General features: G+C 36.0%; 1 protein-coding gene across 5 annotated transcripts in view; it reads left to right on the top strand.

Moving 5' to 3' along the window:
- Nucleotides 1-19,209, top strand: part of MAGI2 (membrane associated guanylate kinase, WW and PDZ domain containing 2) — a 760,905-nt gene that overhangs the window by 242,608 nt on the left and 499,088 nt on the right. Inside the window, exon 3 of one of the 5 annotated variants that reach the window (XM_069801726.1) lies at nucleotides 17,093-17,140. The exons of the other annotated variants lie outside the window; for them this stretch is intronic. Within the exon in view, the coding sequence (XP_069657827.1) occupies nucleotides 17,093-17,140 (48 nt within the window). The remainder of the gene's footprint in view (nucleotides 1-17,092; nucleotides 17,141-19,209) is intronic. 5 annotated transcript variants of the gene reach the window in all.

Raw genomic sequence — 19,209 nt, forward strand, 5'->3', positions numbered from 1 at the left:
ATTACTTGAGAACTAGCAAGAAACTAGAGGGGCAATAGCGTAAATCTGATGAAGTACCTTGTCTCTGCAGAAAGAGAACAGCAAATAATAGAAGAGGCCACAATTAACTTATTTTACAAGTACAAGTCATAGCTTTTGATTCACCTGAAGCATCCTGAAGTTTGGGTAGAGACTATAACTCCCTATGACAGTAGCCTTTTCCAGCCTGAAGGTCTTAGATGTACTGTTGACCTTTTTCCTGAAATAATAAAATTATCTTTGAAATTATGAGAATTACAAATATGATTAACAAAAGTCGCAGCATTATTGAACGTAAGCATTCCTATGATTTCTAAACAATTTTTTATTTACTACATGATCTTTCTGAATTGCCTTCCTGATATTAAAAGATTTTAAAATACATCCTCTAGATAAATTTAGTCTCCATCTACTGTCAAATAGGTCAAAAAATTGATTTTTTTTTTCTTGAGGGAAGCTGAAGTACTTTACATAAAGGTAGAAGCGCATGCCAGATTGTACAATTTTGTGATAAAGCGTGGGTAATGCAATTCACATGGGAACATTAGAACTGCTTAGAATGAAGTTGCCTCAGAAAGCTTCTTCATTTTGGAACTTTTCATGTCTTTGGATAACCTTTGGATTTCCTGTCTTTCTTAATATCATTTAAAGCCTTTTTTTTTTTTTTTCAATCCTCTCTGTCTTCTCTCAGTCTGTAGAAGATAAATGGTCAGAGACAATGGATAATCTTTCCTTTACTTGGTGATTTTCATCTGAAGAACAACTGAACAGTGAACATGGAGCACCAACAGCTGCTCTTAGAAATTCAGAACAATAGCAACAAAAAAAAAAGAGCTGTGTAAAAGAATCGATATTCTCAATTGGATGACCAAATTAAGCTAGTAAATCCATATTTGCATCATTGAATAGAAAGGTCCAATATAAATTTTGGCAGGATGTGCCTCTTTTGATTTTCCCTTCTGGGGCTTTCATCTACAATCACAACAAAAGAAAATCAGTGGTAGTGAGGATGGACTTCTTTGTGAATAGATCGTCTGATGCATACTGAGCAATTTATGTGAATTGTTAAGCAGTTGGCCAAGTTTGGGTTCACCAAATAACCGGCTTGCTCACATCTATATCTCTGAAGTGCACCTGCAGTTCAGTAGCCTCCTCACACCAACTGGAGCCCAGGTCCTTGCTGATTTGTTTGGACACCGTGCTCTGTGCCACTGCTCCCTTCCTTTAAAAAGGTCACAACTACATTGCATTAGTGAGATTATACAACTGAGAGTACTTTAGAGCTTTTTTTCAGATTTTTTGAGATTTTGTCATGCCCCACCTTTAAAGAAGGAGGTACTTATCACATTTTCTGTGTCCTGTGAAAAAAAGAATTACAAACCTTCTGTGAGTGGTAAGCCCAGGTCAATGGACTAGTGCCTGTAATGGTACCATGGTTTAGATTCAAAAGTAGCCTGGCTAGAATAAATCCTTTTGAGGAAAAAAAAAAAGAGAATGAAGATAAAAGAGGTGCTTTTTAACATCTTAAGAGTGAATAAAGCTTTGGTTTCACCAGTAGGGGTGAGATTAATTTATAATTTACAGGTGGAAAACTGTTATGAGGAAAACTCTTTTCTGCAAGTCCTTTCCTTTTTATTTCTCTTTATCCTGAGGGTACCACTGTCCTGGTTTTGTCCCATGACAGTTTGTCACAACTTTGTATTTCTCTTGTATCTCCAGGTTTTGATTCTACCCAATGCACTTTCCTTTTTCCAATGTATTACTGTTATTAACACATCAACCTCTTGACTAGCTATCAATCTAATATGGATTATTCAAATCATTCTGTCAGATTTTTTTCAAGGATTCTGAATAGGGAAATGTTCTCACTGTGGAGATGGCAGAAATATATTTTGGTTTAAAAAAATAATTATAATAATGCAGAGGTTCGAGATTGTATTTCGAATGAAAGCAGTGATCTGGATTTAAATACAGAACAGTGTTGTAATTTCTGCTTTAAAATTCTTGTCTTTGAATTTTAAAAGGTTGGTATGGACATTTATAAAAGGGTCTAGAAAACAATATGCTTTCCAGTTAAGAGATTAGATATTTTTAGTATTAAATTTCATAATAATAAATTACATGTGCCATTATTTTATCAGTGTATTTGCTTTGTATTTTTGTTGAAAATAATCAGTAATACATGTGATAAGTTGTTAAGATATTTTCACATTGTTCACAAAAATAGTGGATCATTTTATATGTAGGAAAGAATTAAATTCACTCTAGGTTACTGATGGTGCACTCTCTACCTGCTTTCTAGTGGCCTTTAGCTAATGACAAATTCACACCACCACTCATTTCAAGTCATCTGTATTTTCTGAGTCCCTATTTTTTTCTTTGATTGGCTGATAAGCTTTCTTTTCTAACCCGTATTGGTATTGATATGAGTTCTTCAACTCATGTTGGTACTGACTTAACTGGATGCTTGACCTGTCATTTGGCATTTGTTAGTCTCAGAGAAACACGGAAATGTCTGTCTGTCTTTTTTTCCCAAGCTTTAAATCAAAACCAGCCTACCCCTTCTTGGAAAAATAGAATCCATTTGTGTTTTTTTTTCCTCTGCAGAAGTTGTGGAGCGCTTCCTGGAAAGTCTGATTGCAGGTGTGTCAGGAATCATGCAGTAGAGCTCTGTCCTGCTATGATTCACTCGTTTCACGGGAGACCTCGTTTAATTGGCAAATGCACATTGCGCTGCACTTGTTCTTGAATTGCTCATAGAATCCAGAGAATAGCCTGCCATTTAATGACCTTTAATTCACTGGAAAATGTAAACTATGATGGCATTCAAAGTAGCGATTTGGCAAGATTTCCTTTCAGAAGCTGTTTTTTCAAATGATTTCCTGGTAGTAGTAGCAGCATCTGTAAAAAAACCCTCTTGTTCCTTTAGAGATGTTCTCCATTGTCTCCCACTAAAATGTTGAGCGATTCTGAGCCTCTGCAAGTTCTGTTTGCTTGTGGAAGGTTATCAGCACTACCTACATTTGCTGATTGGGCTTGCGTTGCTGGTGTAGCAGCTCTCTTCCCTTCACTGTTTCGGATACCACATGCAGTGAAGGGCTGGGCTACTGCCTTTTCATTCTATTTGTGGAAACTCTCCATAAATCTCTGTGCAGCTGTTCTGTTCTGTGCAGTCTCATATAATAAAAAGGCTTTCCCTTTTTTGCCCTGCCAGAGGGAGCGGCTGGGAAAAAGGGGATATCAGGAACGCATCCCTGTACGGACGTTCTCGGTTAATAGTTGTAATACACACAAGTCAGCACAACTTGGTGCAAAGCCCCTCAGTCTGCCATCATGGTGCAGCTTCTCCTGGTTGCCCCGTGCTTTACTCAGTTGCAGCTGATGAGGCCCAGCTGGCTACACACTTTTTTTCTGTTTTTCATGTCTGAATAGAAACAATTTATTTGCAAAAGGCGGTAAAACCATTCCATGTGTATGAGTGCAGGTAATCTAAAGCATTATGGGCAGACTGAGGTTCTTGCAGTTATTTTACATCTTTTTGCAGAGAATTAATCTTGCACTAATGGGAATGCTTGGTTATACCAGGTCTGCAGAGTGCACATTTTATCATTCCTCATTAAAACCATGTACCTATATATTGCAACATCAGTACCTAATAATTCTTATTTTCTTGTTATGAATAGCTTTGTATGATTTAAGAAGTGTAAAGCAGAAGATTAGACTCTGTACGTTAATTTCATCTTATAGTGTTATCCAATCAGAATAACTTAGAATAATATGGCTCTCCATTACATTTTCCAGATGAAAATTAAAAAAAATACATTTTTGAACTAGAGGCAACAAAGAGAATCTTTAATTAAAGAAGATGATGCTAATGCACTACTGAAATTTTGGAGGTGCCAGACTAAATTAAAAATAAGTTAAAAGCATTCAAATTCTTCAATGGTGTCTTAGTTGGCACATCACATTTGCTTAGTGGCCAACACTATCAGAATACTGCTGTGAAGAAGTTAGTATTGTTGCAGCTAAAACAACATCTTGATAGTAGATACAGCTTACAGTGCCAAGTTTTCATGTGTCTGAACAGAATGAAATAGAAGGTAGTTGCTTGTATGACAAAAACAGCCACAGGTGCTTAAAGCCATCATTCTTATTCATACTCCACTTACTTTATATTTGCATAGCAATGTAAAGGACCTAAGGGTTAGAACCACAGAGAGACATAGGTAGGTTTAAGTAGACTTTTGGTTCTTGTCTAGGTCTGTGTTCATCAGCATCCATGTTCTTTTGCCATCTAACTTTGCAGAGAGAGAAAATTCTTAGTTGCTTAAGTTTTCATCAGTACAATTATTTAAGCACCGGTAACATTGGTCTGGGCAGTCACGTGAATGTCCTAGCTAATGTCAGGATTGATTCTATTAAGGCAAATATTTGGGTCCTCCAAGGAGTATATTTTCTAGATGTTCACATAAAATAGATCAGGTACCATACAAAGCACAGTAGAAGTCATTGCTCTTGTTTGAAAACATTGCTGGTGGAGAGAAAAGGGAAGCACCCCATGATGTTGACTCCGTATTACTAAACCCTGGCTGACTTCCCACTCTGCAAGCTGGTGGTTTGGTGTCTGACTCCAAGCCTTCAGCAACTGGGCAGGGAAAGGAAGCTTATGACTTGATGCTGTAGGTTTTACACAGGTTGGAGAAGGTGGCTTACACCAAAGCTAATGCTTAGGTGATGGAACTTTGTAAGTCTAGCCCATACAATAAGCAAGGCTCTTTCCCAAATATACCTCAAGGTTTGTCGTGTAGATAATTTAGCTACCGTCTCAAAGATAGGATAAAAATCAGGCTGGTTTCATATTTCTCTCTTTCTCTTCTTTTCTTCTAAGTCCTGTGAGGAGATGGTGAAATGTACAGCTGAGTAGTGAGTCTTTCTACTATTCAGGATTTCATTCAAGGAATATGTGAAATAATGTAGAATCTCCATTGATTACCAAAGGCTATGGGGCAGGGTTTTTTTCCCTGTGCGTCATGTAGAATGAAGTTAGCGATAATGTATATTATCTAATCTTTAGTTTATCTTTGTGTGCTTCAAAAATAATGATAATTTCCTATAGTGCATCAAAACTTGCCATGAGATCATCAGTCACTTTTATCTACAATGCAAATGCATCTGTACTTGTATCAAGATTTGGGCACCAACTCACTACTATTTAAATACACAGTTAAAATTGTACTGACTCAGAAACATGGCAATTGGAGCCAGAAACAATTTAGTAATCTGGATTTTAAAGCTGTCAGAGAATAGTTGTCATTCTGGTTTTGTACTTTATAATGCCATGTCCTGGAAGAGAACGAAGAATTTTGGAGAAAATCCTTCCTTTCATCATCTTCACAAAAAGAGAGCATTTAATTACTCCTGTTCTTTCCTGTCATTATTCTCGATTTGCATCTCCCAAATCTGGTATGTCTGGTGGGCTTTTGTAGAGATTTTTACTTTTCAGACTCTTCTGAGCAAGATGCAAGATTATTTCTGGCCTGGCTCAGAGCAGTTCATTCTGAACTGGAGAAGAAAAGTAGAAGAAAGGCCAGGATATCTGAGGCATTCAGTGGTGACCATGCTTCCACTAGCTTCCATTTTTTCCAAAAAATATTTGAATCCCATGAGTCACTGTGTTTCTAAGAGCATTTTTTGCCTAGTAAGTTGAGGAAAATATCCAAGCTCTATACTTTAAATAATTTATTTCTGTTAAGTAGTTCCTATTTTATTGAAATTCTTTTAAAAGTTCTGAAAAAGCAGTAAAGTCTAAAAGAAAAGAGAAGGCTTCTGCAAGATGCAATTATACTGTCTTTCTTTGTCCCTCTTTTATTAAACGTGGAAGACTTGAGCAACAATAATAAACATAAGAAAATGTTAGTTCTTGTATAATCCTCCATTAGCATCATAAAAGAGAATTCTGAATAAAGATTAAAGGTTTGTTTTTTAAAAAAAGGTTACAGATTTAAGTTCTCTCTTCTACAAAAGAAGGAGCCTTAAAAGAAGATGAGCATAAAGGAAAATGGAAAAGATAAAGTAGAAGGGTTTGTTATAAAAACAAATGTCTTTGCTTCTTGTGTCTGTTATTTTTTGTCCATCAGACAGTGGAGTGGCCTGAAATGCAGACACATCGTGGGGGAAACTGAAGTGCAGCTTTGTCCTTTAGCTCAGTACAGACCTTGGAAGTGATGTTGTCATTTTTCAATAAGGGTTTCATGCAGCGAGCAGTGTGCACATATACTAACGTTTCCATAACATTGTGGCAATGATATATCTTCTTTTGGTAACTTCAGGTCAAGTGAATCTAATAATGACTTCTAACTGTAAAGATTCTAACTGAAATTGTAGAAATAAGGTTGCCATGTTTTGTACTAAAGGAACAACCCTTATAGAGTTGCCTTTCAAGGTCATGGGTAAAGCTCAGTAAAAAGACGTTAAACTTTTATGGACCACATATATCACTTTCATTTTTAAAAAGCAAAACTCCCCTTACAAATTGCTTACAGCTCATTAGTCACTGCAGCCTTCTAATGGGAATTTTCACCGAGTTTGGAAACATGGAGGGGTTGCTGAAGGTGTGTGTTTAAATGCATTGTGGCCAGAGGCCAGGTCGTGCTTTCGAAGAAAGGTAGAAGTCTTCCTGACTTGGGCAAGAGCTTCCTGAGGCTCACAGCATTGCTGTCATCATTAAGGACATGTTATGGCATGGACTGCAATGTAAAGTACAGTAACTGGTCTTTTACTCTGCTTTGGCAATGTCTGTGCTCATAAACAGTTAGCAAAGACTAGACAAAAGCTGAATTTTAAAAGGTTTTGGAGAGACAGTAAGCTCTGAGCAAAAAATGCACCTCTTTTTCTCCCATCAAGTGACTCAAGTGACCTCCCATGTCTCAGGGTACACAACACAGGATTAGACCATGTGGCAGTTGCCTGTGAATCTGTTTGGGTGGTGGAGGGAACACGTGGGTTACTTCTGAAGATAAATTTCTAAAGGATTGTGTGATGCGTTGAAAATTTTCTACAATTTCCTGATTTTTTTAATACTCAATCTGAAATCAGACCATTTTTTAGACTGAAGATCACGTTAAATCCAGTTAAAAAAAAACCATGCAGTTAAAAAAAAGGCAGAACACTTTGTGTTTCATTTCTTGAAGCCTTTTCTGAAGTGATTGCTAGTTATTTCCCCATTTCTGCTGTGAATTACCTTAAAAGGAGGAAGAACACTACCACCTTAGCCTGGTTTAGGCATTGAAAAAAAACCCGTAAGTCGCTTGAGGGATGATTTTAACCTACTAGGTAAGAACGTAAGCAAAGTTACAAAGGAAATGTACAGAGGCACAGTCATAACTTGGAGCGCAGTTTTTACTGCTCGAGTGAAATATCATCATGAACTTTCATTGAGTTGAAGTGAGATTTAATTTAGTTCTCTATGTCCCTGGTAGAATTTTGTTAAATTACTACAGGCCTTAACTTTCTGCATCTTGTAAAATGCACCACTTCCCCAGACAATACAGTGATGTTTATAGCAGCTTAATTTTCTTTCATTATGTGATTCCGTGTAGCACCTATAAAGATGTGATCGGCACAACACTAACAATCCTTCAAAGTTAAAGCTTGAACAGATCAATGTCATTAGGTCCATTAAACTCAAATCACAAAGCACTTCACGCTGTTGGCCAGAAGGATTAATAAAGGTGTAAGAGCTATATAGAAATAAGAAAACCATGAGTAATTATGGAAACTAGACTCAACCTGATTATTCCAGAAGTCAGGCACAGGAACCTCTGCAGTGCTCTGGTGCTGTGTTCTTCCAGTCTGCTTCTGTTGTGGTGAATGATCATGGCACAAGGTTGAAAATGTCTTTTCTTCCTGCTGGGTACTCCATCACAGGTGTTAAATATGTGCTTATAGAAACTGCTTCTAATTTAGTGCTGTAACAACACAGAAGGAGGAGAGAAGGGGGATCTGCTAGAGAGAGAGAGGAACATTTAAAATGGGTTAGTCTGTATTTTCATTCATACCGTGTAGGTACATCACTGTGCAGAGTTCCCCATGAGTTGTGTGCTGTCCCTGTTTGGACAGTATTGTGCAGAACTGCACCACGTGGCAGGCAGAGAAATGCATGTCTCCACACGGTACTCCGTACGGTGCTGTAGTCTCTGTTCATACCCCAATTCTCCTTTTATACCCCAGAGAGAGACCATAGAAGATGTAGGAATGCTTAAATAGCAATTTCCTTGGCCAATATGGGGTGGCCAGTGGCAACAACACACAGTCCTACCCGTTTAAAGGTGATGGCTGTGTCTGTGCTAGGAAAAACACATAGAGATGGATAGAAGATAGTGACCCTGTAGACTGATGGGAAGGGATTTCTTTCCCTTCATCTCCACTTATAAAAACATATGACATAGTTAAATGTTCCATTAGCTTTGTCTCCACTGCTCCATGAATCTCTCACAGAACTGTACTTCCAAGCTTATTTCCAATGACACGTGCTGCCAAGTTTGAGATGAGAAAACTGATTGTGAATGATATAGCACAATTTCCACTTCTGGGAGCTGACGAATATCACATCATCTTGGCAGATATTATTCTGCAGCTATTATATCAAAGCAACCGTAGGGCTTTTAAAATATGTCCTGTAGCACACATGAAGGGTTTTTTGGTGTTTTTCTTGTTCTGTGTAGGATTATTTAAAAGACTGGAAGTCAGAGTTTGGGTTATGTTCTCATTGTCCTTGGTTAGATTCATGATTCTGGCCAGCTGCTTTGTTAAATCTGGGCATATACTGCTCCTCTTTCTGTGTCACTAAAAAGCTTGAGCAGAGGAAAACAGCCACAGTCCTACAGGGTGGGAGAGACTAACAGTAGAGAGTTCAACCTCACCTTCCCGTCACTCTCCAGCTCCACAAATGAGTTCTGCGATAGCATAGGGAAGACATGAGTATAGACAATCAGAGCCTGCTCTTACTACATGGGTTCACCCATCAAGGCCGGAAATACATGAGCATTACTTGTCTGTTCATTCTCTGCAGGCAGCACGAGCACCAGTATCAGTCTGCTAAGAATTTGGGCTTGTTTGCCATCCACAGAGGCAGTGATTTGGTTCTCTGTATTTCACTCGATCCATGAATACAGCAGTGCTGCGATAATGCTGTTGATTGGATATAATGCTGCTATTGTGTATTGTTCATACAGAACACTTCAACAGTGGGTCAGGATTCTGCAAGATATTTCAGATGAGCAATACCATAAAAGTAAAAATAATTATTATTAGAGTTCTTTGGTGATTTGAGAAAACAGCCTATTTTACATAAATGCAAAGAAACGGATTTGGCAACTAAATAAACAACTTCTTAACCTCTTAATTTTCTTTTCATTTTTATCTGTTGGGGGTTTTTTTCTCCTTTATTGTATTATTCAAATTACAATTCAGTGTATGACAACTAAAGCATGCATCACAATTCTGTTTCTTTCTTAAAAGGCTGAATTTTCTATTTATCCACTGGTGTTTGAATCTATGTAAATGTTACTTTAATTATGATATATGTTGTTGCCTACTCATGCTGCCTGCAGTTACTGTATTCATACATGTAGAGAGAATGCAATGCCTACATGGATTATAGATATGAAGGGATCAATAATACATCCTTGGTGAGTCACACACAGCTCAAGGTCTGTGAGATCAAGGTCTAAACTGTAGCACCCACAAGGACTTTGGTGGAACAGGGGACTTGGAGCATGTCAGAAGCTGTATCTTACTGATTTATTAGCTGAATTAGGTCTGCAGCTAGAATTCTTCTCATCCTCTTTTGGAATGTATTCTGTACAATGAAGTTTAAGTTAGTACTCTTAAGAGTTTCCATTATTCTGAATATATACCAGCAACCAATTCTCCGCTGATATCAATTGGTATAACTTCATTACTGTTGGGGAATTTTGGAGATTAACACTGTCTCAGGCCTTAAACTTGTTATGATAGCCAAGAAACATCAAGTTCCATTTCCAAATGATTACTGAATGCTAACAGCTCTCTTGATTTTACTGATATAGATTGGCACAAATAGCTCTGATCATTGCTGAGCTAGATATGTTCCTGAAATATCAAAATAATTAAATTGGTACTTTTGAAGCATTTTTCTACAGAGACTTGTAAATTGCTTTGTTCTCCACAATTACAAAAGAAATTAGGTAAAAGTTTAATCATAGAACTGTAAATGTTGCAAATGTGAAAAGCAGGAGCTTTATTGTTTTCTTTAAATAATATGTTGTTATTGTCAATTCCAAAGTTAAAAAAGAAGACAACAAACAAACAAAAAAACCCCCTCAACCTCAAGATCAAATTAAGAAAACTGATTTCATTTATTTTTATGTTTTTGAAAGAACTCAATTTTGCAGGCTAATTTTGCAGCACAGTGAAGTGCCAATTGTCATAGTTGCTGCCTGGGAAGGGATACTTTTGCCAAGGTCATTTTTGTCACTTCCCCACATTAATTTTTACCCCTGAAAATAAATGACATGTTGTAGCTTAAACACTATTATAAGCAATAGCATGCCTGAATGCAGCTGTAATTGAGGATCTACCTACTATTCCTTTTACAAAATTGGTGCAGGCTTCACTGCTAAACCCAGGTGCACCAATCTCAATTAAAGTGAGGGTGAAAAACTGCAATTCTCTGTTGTCTCATTTTCATAAATATGATTTTGATTTGGGCTATTTTAGCGCACATGCACCTCTGTGTTAAAGAGGCAGAGCAGTAAGACCATGGGCTAGGACTGTTCACAGTACTCTGGAAAAAAAAGTTCTCAAGCTCATTTGAAAGTAAAGTAACTACAGCTCTCAGTAAATGTGAACACTGAAACAATTTCTTAGTAGAAAACCCAGTATCACTTTAAATATTAAAAGAAAAATTTTAGTTGGCCTCATCAGGGGGACTTTCTGCACATAGATTTATACTTTTTTCAAACCTCTTATTAGTTCTATGCAATCATTCTGACATTGCTGAAGGAAAGAACAATAATAAAATATGTGTTGGCAGTTGCAGGTAACAGTCTGGAGTGATACAGAACACAAAGATAAGGAAAGACTCTGAAAAAGTAGAAGCTTGCTTAGACCATGTCTACCCCAGTGTTCATAAAACTGAGATTATGTTGTTTATTTACAGTAGCTGCGTAAAGCTTATGTGAGCCATGAAATAATAAAATGTGAGAGAACTAGTTCATGATCTTTGTGCCAAGCAGGCATTTATGTACCAGCTGGGGAAGCCAGTAGCATTCTTTAAAAAAATACAGTGGAGCTATGGTAAAGAACAATAATGATTATTTTCTGCTGTCAGTTAATGTAAATGATGCTCTTTAATCTCAAACATTTATCCAGGGTATCTGGTAAAATCAGAAGCACTTGAAATGCATTGTGGGTGCTGGGGAGCTCAAGAATACATTACAGTGATATGCTGTTCAAAATAAGAAATGTTTTTGTCTAAATGATAATGGCAACTGAGCTTTCAAGGAGTTTTCTCCACACAGCGGTGCTATTCTGTGTTCCTTACCAAGAAATGTCTGTGGACTGTCTTACAGTCAGAGGTGCTCAGACATGTCCTGGTTCCATACACCTCTTGTGAGGAATCAGGAATGACTCCAAAGTCTGCAGGAGGGAATGGAGTGAGAAATAAGGAGATGTTCCTTGTGAGAGATGAGATAGTTTTGACCAAGCTTTTGCAGTAAAGGAGAAACTTACACACTGCTGCTACAGAGAAAAAGTCTATATTTAGTTTATTTTATCTTCAGAGAGTTAAAGCTTTCTAGATTAGCTGAATATTTACAACAAAATCAGTGTTGAATCTTATTTATTACTCAGCATTCACCTTTGGTTCTATTATGTGTGTCTATTTTTCTTGCCTCATTATATTAGCATTTGAGTAAAGTAGAAGAGTGTACATATGAATAGTGAATGGTTAATTACTGAGAATTTTTTTTTCAGTAAGTAATTTTCAATCTGACCTTCACAAGTGATAGCCAGGAGCTGCAACAGCTTCCTGTTAGTGACATGTCAGAAGGCCCAATAGAAGAATGGTTTTGAAAAGGTATTTTTGTGTGCCTTTTAGTAACAGAATAACGCTGTGGTACCAAGGGTATGCACATTAATGGATAGTGAAATGATTTAAACATATTTTATTTTATTTTATTTAAACATGTTTAAATAAGTGATCATGAATCTGATGGTTTCTGTTACTGGCAAGATACAAACATCAGTTTAATTGCAAGAAAGAAAGATAAAATAGGAGCAGATGGAGATATGCTGATCTCAAATATCCAAAATTAAATTTGAACTTGACCAAGCTTCACAGGATTTTATGCTGGATCTGGTCGTATGTGCTGTAAGAAATTAAGGCCAACCTGTGATTAGAGGTGAAAGTTATTTAGGGTGAAAAAAGTATTTGCTTCATTTTAGGATGTCTCTTGCTTCCTGTGTGACCTTAATAAGGTCACTAAACTTTTGCTGCAAATTCATTTTATTCATATACAAAACAAGAGAAATAATAGCCTTTGAAGGTTTCTTGTGAAGGCAGATTAATGAAGATTCATAACATGATTTCATATCACCAAGTGTATTGTGAAGTGGAACATGCTATCAAGTTAAATATATTTAGCTAGTATTGTCAAAATCAAACTATAAAAAAAGACTCAGACCAGAAAAACAAAATCCCCAGGTAGATCTTGAACAATGACATGTTACTACACGCAGTCCTTTTTGGTTTTGTTTCCACCCTCTCTCTGTAATAATTCCTCACTCTGTGTTTTAGTATAAGTCAGAATACATTGCACTGGAATCCTTGAGCAGGGTGGTTTTGTTAAACCCTAAATTTGTAAGACTTCATAATATTATGGGAGGACTGGGATTTTTATTCTTTTTGATCTATGAAGGTGGTTTGTATTTTCATGGTTATGGTTAATAAAGAAATTATTTCATACCTTTCAAGAGGGAGAACATTTATTGAGAAAAATGCTAAACATTCCTTATATGAGTAATCTCTTTAACTTCATGGTACCCTTATGTCATGAAGACTTAGTCTTGGAGGAGAAGGTATTTTAGGCCTGTGCAAGTTAATTGATTTTGATTATTTTTCATGTAAGGATGGTGAAAAAAGTTAAAAAGAAAAATATATCAAAATTTTAGACTTGCTCTCCAAATATGGGACTTTAAATACAGATCTAGATCCGTGAATAATCTATAGCTCAATATTAGTTTCAGCTAATAGAAGTTCAGTTAAATGGAAATTCTGCAGTACATTTGACTGAGGTAGAAATCCAGTTCTTATCTGTTACTCAATTCTGAGTTAAAGATTTGCAATTAAATTTGTTGATTGTAAGTTTATTATAGGCCTTAGCACATTTCTACTGCAGCTGAGAGTAACTCTGATTATTATTCATTAAATTTCTTATTTATAATTTTAAATATGTACACAGAAGTTGATAAAACTGTTAGAAGTGTTACAGCCTACTGTGTTCATCACCCTGAGAACTGTTTTGTTAAGTATGCGGTTATTGTCACTTGCCCATTCAAGCACAACTTCTGTGGACAAGAAACAGTCCTGTTTCTTTTTGGTAATCTGTGTTGAAAAGTAATGCTTGTTCTGTAGATAAAAACATCTCCAGTTGGGCTATGGCACAAAAAGCATTATAGCTAACACAGTTAGTGACTCAGATATCAAGGCCCTCAATTACACATTTATTCCATAGACATTTTTATAGGAGAAAGTAACAGCTAAGAAAAATGTGAAGTATCATTTCAGTGGTGTACCACATATATGTGAATTAAGCTCCAAACTTCCATTGTCAGGTAATGTCTCATAGCTTTCCACTCAGTAAGCACTGAGTAAACACTCAGTGTTTTGATCATTGGGGTAAGAAAAATGTCATTCACTTCCACAAAGTTTGCCTTTCATTTTTTCCGGTTTATTTTCTCCTTTGATGATAAAAGATAAGAGTGTATGACTCAGTTGAACATGAAGAAAGCAAAACCAGGTTGAAGGGCGCTTTGACGAATAAGCATGAGAACAAGTACATGTATGTTCACATATTAGAGTGTATACTTTTATTATTTACAGATTTTATTCAAAGATGTTCTTTCTGGAAAAGTAAGGAGCTATAGTAAGTCAGTCAGTTTGGAAAATTTCATAGCCAGGGGCTTGGAGCTTCTGTAAGATGAATATGTAAAACCATCCAAAATTTTCTTCCAGGCAAAAGCAAAAAAAGATCAGAGAAAGATTTAATCTTTAACTACCCTATAAAAATATTAGGAGTAAGTGCAGAGTATACAAGGAACAGAGAAGGCATTTATCAGCCAAGAAAGTAAGCTCTGTTCTAGAGGTTGGAAAGTAAGGTTGGGAAAAAATAAAGATGAACTAGATCTTCCAGAGAACTAAATAAAACAGTAAATTCTTTGACCACATAAATAGAAATGAAATAAGGAAAGAAGACAGGGGTGTCATTAGGAGGGGGAAATAAGGATTAGCTATACTCCAGACTAAAAAAGTTTTCAGTAAGGATCATTAAGAACCTAGACGTGGAGGAAGAATGACTAATGAGAAAGTGTGTAAATTTATGGGGGTTTGAGGTTGGGGGTTTTGGGGGGGTTTGGGTTTTTTTTTTTGTTTGGGGGGGGTGGGTTGGTTTTGTTTGTCTTTTTTTTTTAAAAAGCAATTTATTGCATCCAAGATAGAAGTAAAACCAAGAACTTGACTTGAGATGTAGGGTAGTAGATTACCTCCATATCAGAATATCTGAAGAATTTAAATATAAAATTGCAAGTTTGACATCCAGGATGTTTAGTACATTTATAACTTCACAAGTAATACTACGAATAGCAAATATAGCTCATTTTAGGGGAAAAACACCTTTTAGGAAACTATGTATTTATTTGTTCAACTCTATAGAAAGCAAAACTGTAAAATAATTTTGAAGTGTTGACAAAGCAAAGTCATAGAGATGAAAGGAAAATCAGATAAAATACAACAAGACTTTTGTAAAGGGTTAAAAATGTCAGAATAATCTGATAGTTCTTTGATGGAATTATTGATTTTATCAGCTGAGGAAGTGCACTGTAGAATTAATTTGTAATTCATTGTCACATTTGGTATGGAGAGATGGGAATGAGTAAAGCTGCTATATAGATTGGCGAGACCTCATCTGAAATTCTTTGTACTATTTTGCATGCTCGTGTTCAAGAAAGATGTAAATTGGAAGAAGCACTAAGAAGACATATGAAGCTGCTCAGCAGAGCAAAGTACCTGTCTTACTGAAATAACTTAGCTTAATTACTTTAGCAAAGTAAAGATCGATACATAAGAGGGGTTTTCATTCATCTTCTATAGATAGATTCAGGAATGAATACCAAAGTGGGAAAAAAAATTATTTAAGATAAAAGAGGTTAAAGAAATGGGTAAAAACTGAATATGAATCCATTAAAGCTGGAAATTAATGGCACTTTTTAAAATCTGATGGGTTTTGGTTTTAAGGGAACAAAAAGAAACTCATTTGAAATTTATGAAAGAGGCTACTTTGTATTTCCCTCTGACTGTAGACTGAACTTGATGACAGAAGGAATTTCTTTATAGCTATTCGTTCCTATACCATATGTGATACAGCCATTCATCTTCAATTATGTGTTTGTATGCCATAGCCCCATTTGACAGGACTGGGATTCTTCTTGGTAGGAGTTTAAGTTTTAGTCCAGATTAGCAAAACATTTCACTATATGCTTGAGTCCCAGTGAAGTCATGTGTTATTGAATTTAATTACTAAAACATACATCTTTGCCTAAGGAATACTTAAAAAAAGGAACTATATCATTGTTTTGTTTAAGCCTGGGTATAGGTAATTTCATTGATATTTTGACCCTATAAAGGTAGAACTTTAACTATACAAACTCTGAGGGACAGTGGAGGATATCTCAGCTCTTAAAAAAACTTTTCTCGAGTTCTCGAAAAAAGATTTTCCTCGAATCTAATTCACAGTTTTGTGATTGTCATCAGTTCATACCAGACAACAAAACAGTGCTGATGTTAATCCATGATATAAAGCCATTATTACATCAGAAGCGTAAGTTGCTCTCCGAGTTGTCTGTTTATATGCTGAGATGGTATGTGTCGAGGATTATGGTCATTTATTCTAAATGTAGTCACTGCTGTAATTTTTTGTGTGTGTGTATGACTTAAGTGAGAAATAGAGGAAGCAATAGACAGATGTATGTACTTCTATGGCTTGGCAGCTTCTATTAAAAACAGGTACCTCTTCAGGCTAGGATAATCAGTGGGATACTCATTAGTAAGAAGTAAAAGGAAAAATGTGACTGTTTTCACTGAAGCTAGAGGAAAACTAGAAAAAAATGTGATGATAATGAACATCTTGCAGGTGAGGCAACTTTTTAAAGTTAAAAATGTTATAATGGCAGTTAACTTATTTCTTTCATTCCGCTTTTTAATTCATTTCAGAGCATGGTGACTTTTTATTTTTCTATCTATTAGATTTTTATTAGTTTGTTTATTTAATCATAGTGTAAAGGATCTCCATGTACAAAGTGCCATGCAAGCAGTTATTTAAAGACAGTTCTTGGTTTAAAAGTATCTTAAGTAAAATAAAAATATAACAAATCTAGTGAACGGAGTGGAGGGCACGTTGCAGAATGAGGGAGTATTCATAAGCACAAACACCTTTTCTTTCCCATGCCAACTGCTTCTAGTGAAGAAGGGCCTTTAGACATAAAGATAAAAATGTGTCAAACCAAAATTGAAGGGCAGTTTGTATAGCACAGTTTGGTACAAAGAAAAAAATGAGTGGTAAATTAAACCTTCCGTGATATCAGAGGAGAAATTTTGTTTATCCTATTCCCCTCCCACTCCCTCTAGTGTGTGTGTGTAAAGTAATTTAGAACATAACTGTACAAGTTAGTTGTTAACTAAATAACTGGTTTTATGAGAAATGAGCTCTACAAAGTAGATAAAACATAACACTTCCACTATTTAGTGTTATCTCATCAGTACAGAAGTGCAGGTGGTCATCCATGCAATGCACCAAGTCTCCTGGAGGTAAGAGGCATTTTGCAATATAGAAGTAGCTTCTAACACAGATTCTGTTAAAACTAATCATGTACAGTAAAAGGAATGTGGCTGCAGTCATCGAATAAATTGCATAAATATGCTAAGGCCTCCAAAAGGTTGTTTGCATAAAGATTGTCATTGCCAAAAAAGAAAAATATATCAATATAATGATACAGAAGGAGATAAGTGCCTTGATAGTTAATAGCATAAAGCTTTTGTTGTTTTAAATAGAAACCTTTTTACCCAGAACTCAAGAAAAATGAAGAATATTTCACTGGCAATATTGAGTTAGATATTTACTCCTAGAGTTTCAGATGCAAAAGTCTTAATACAGAATTTAAAGTAGTGATTGTCTTCAGGAGTTACTGATAGGGTGACATAGTATTTTAAGGCCATTTAGGTCATTGAGCAGCGATCATCCATGGTGTGTATATAATCCAACATAATTACTTTTCTTGACTATAGGGAATGGTCACTAGTAAAACTTGTTCATTTCCATCTCTATAACTCTGTTTCTGGTTATTGAAAATTAAAAGCCTTGCTTATTTATAAAAAAATAATTTCTAGATTAGTTGCAGTTTTGACCATATTTATATATGCTTCTGCCATCAAAAACACTAATTTCTCATTAGTGCTTTTGGGAAGATTTTACATTGGCACAAAGCAGTTGCTAACCTCTTCCCTAAGTGCAGAAAAGCAGACCCATCAAGAAAGGGGCTTGATTGCAGCATCTATTCACAGAAAATTTTACATTCTCTCTTAGGAGAGAGTGGCAGCTTCGCTTGTGAATTTCAATTGTGGACATTAAATAATTCTGGTAAATTTCTGTATCTTTGAATAGTAAGTTTTTAAAGTATTGTTGCATCATGGATTTTTACTAAGAAAATCAGTCTAGAAAATCAGCAGTGCTTCATCTATTTATGCTTTCATCCTCATTTTAACTTTCTTATTGACTGGCTTTTTCTGTGTTTGTCTGACTTAAGACTTGAGAATTGCTCAATGATTACAGAGCATTCTCAATAATAAAAATAATGTCTTGGTTTATGAAAATCTTTCAAAGGAAAACATTCAAAAATACTTAAAAAGCTATCCAGGGAGTCTTTTAAGGGCTTTAAACTGTGTGTGTCTTTCATATAGATTCAGAAAGCTACTCAATGAGTTAGGCAGGAATTTCCAGACTAGTTGGCTCCATTACCACCCATCAATGGCAGTGACAACTGCTATCGTTGCAGATCTACATTTATGCACAGAAAGAGAAGTGTAATTTCCCTTCTCACTTTCCAAGCTAGAACCTACATACTATTATCTTCTTATTTCCCTTATGCTCTTCTCCCTCCCCCTCACAGACCTTCCCTCGTTCCTGCAGTAGCCCAGAGTCATCCCTTCATCCCTTTAAGGAGCATCCAGTCTAAGCCATAGTGTAATCATCTTGATACAGGCAGAGCTAAAAGCTGTTGTATTTTCCACCTGGTACAAGCATGCCACATTGATCTGATTGCTACACCTCACCTGAGGAACTAGTCTTTTTAGGTAATAAAAATTTTGTTCCAGATCACACCACCAAGACGATGCAAACATCTAAGGAGCAGGTTTCCTTACAAGAATCTCTCTTCTATGTAAATGTTAATATATGTGGAATTTATTTATTACCAGCTTTGAACTTGGAATGAATACAATTTTCACAGCGTGTCCTCTTAGTGTCATTAGCTTTAAATATCAGAAACAACTAGGGTATTTTTCTTTATATTTTGCTTACTACTGCCATAATCCTTTCCCCAAAAGCATAATTTTGGGATTCCAGATCTATCAGTGAACACTGCTTCCTTCAGCACCAAAATATTTCTTTGGTCACATCCCATTAAGTAGTGATGGGAACACTAAAGTTGCTTTGGTCTCACTGTTAGGCAACAAGGCTGCAAGGCTGCACCACTGTACAGTGCTGTTTCTGTTTTGTTTTATTTCTGAGTGTATTCCAAACAATGCATTTGATCTATTCTGGTACCTACCTTGGAAAAAAGTGCTCATTTCTCTTCACCAACTATATACATAGACTAAGT

This window comes from Haliaeetus albicilla, chromosome 14 (genome assembly GCF_947461875.1).
Source record: "Haliaeetus albicilla chromosome 14, bHalAlb1.1, whole genome shotgun sequence".
Lineage (NCBI taxonomy): Eukaryota > Metazoa > Chordata > Aves > Accipitriformes > Accipitridae > Haliaeetus > Haliaeetus albicilla.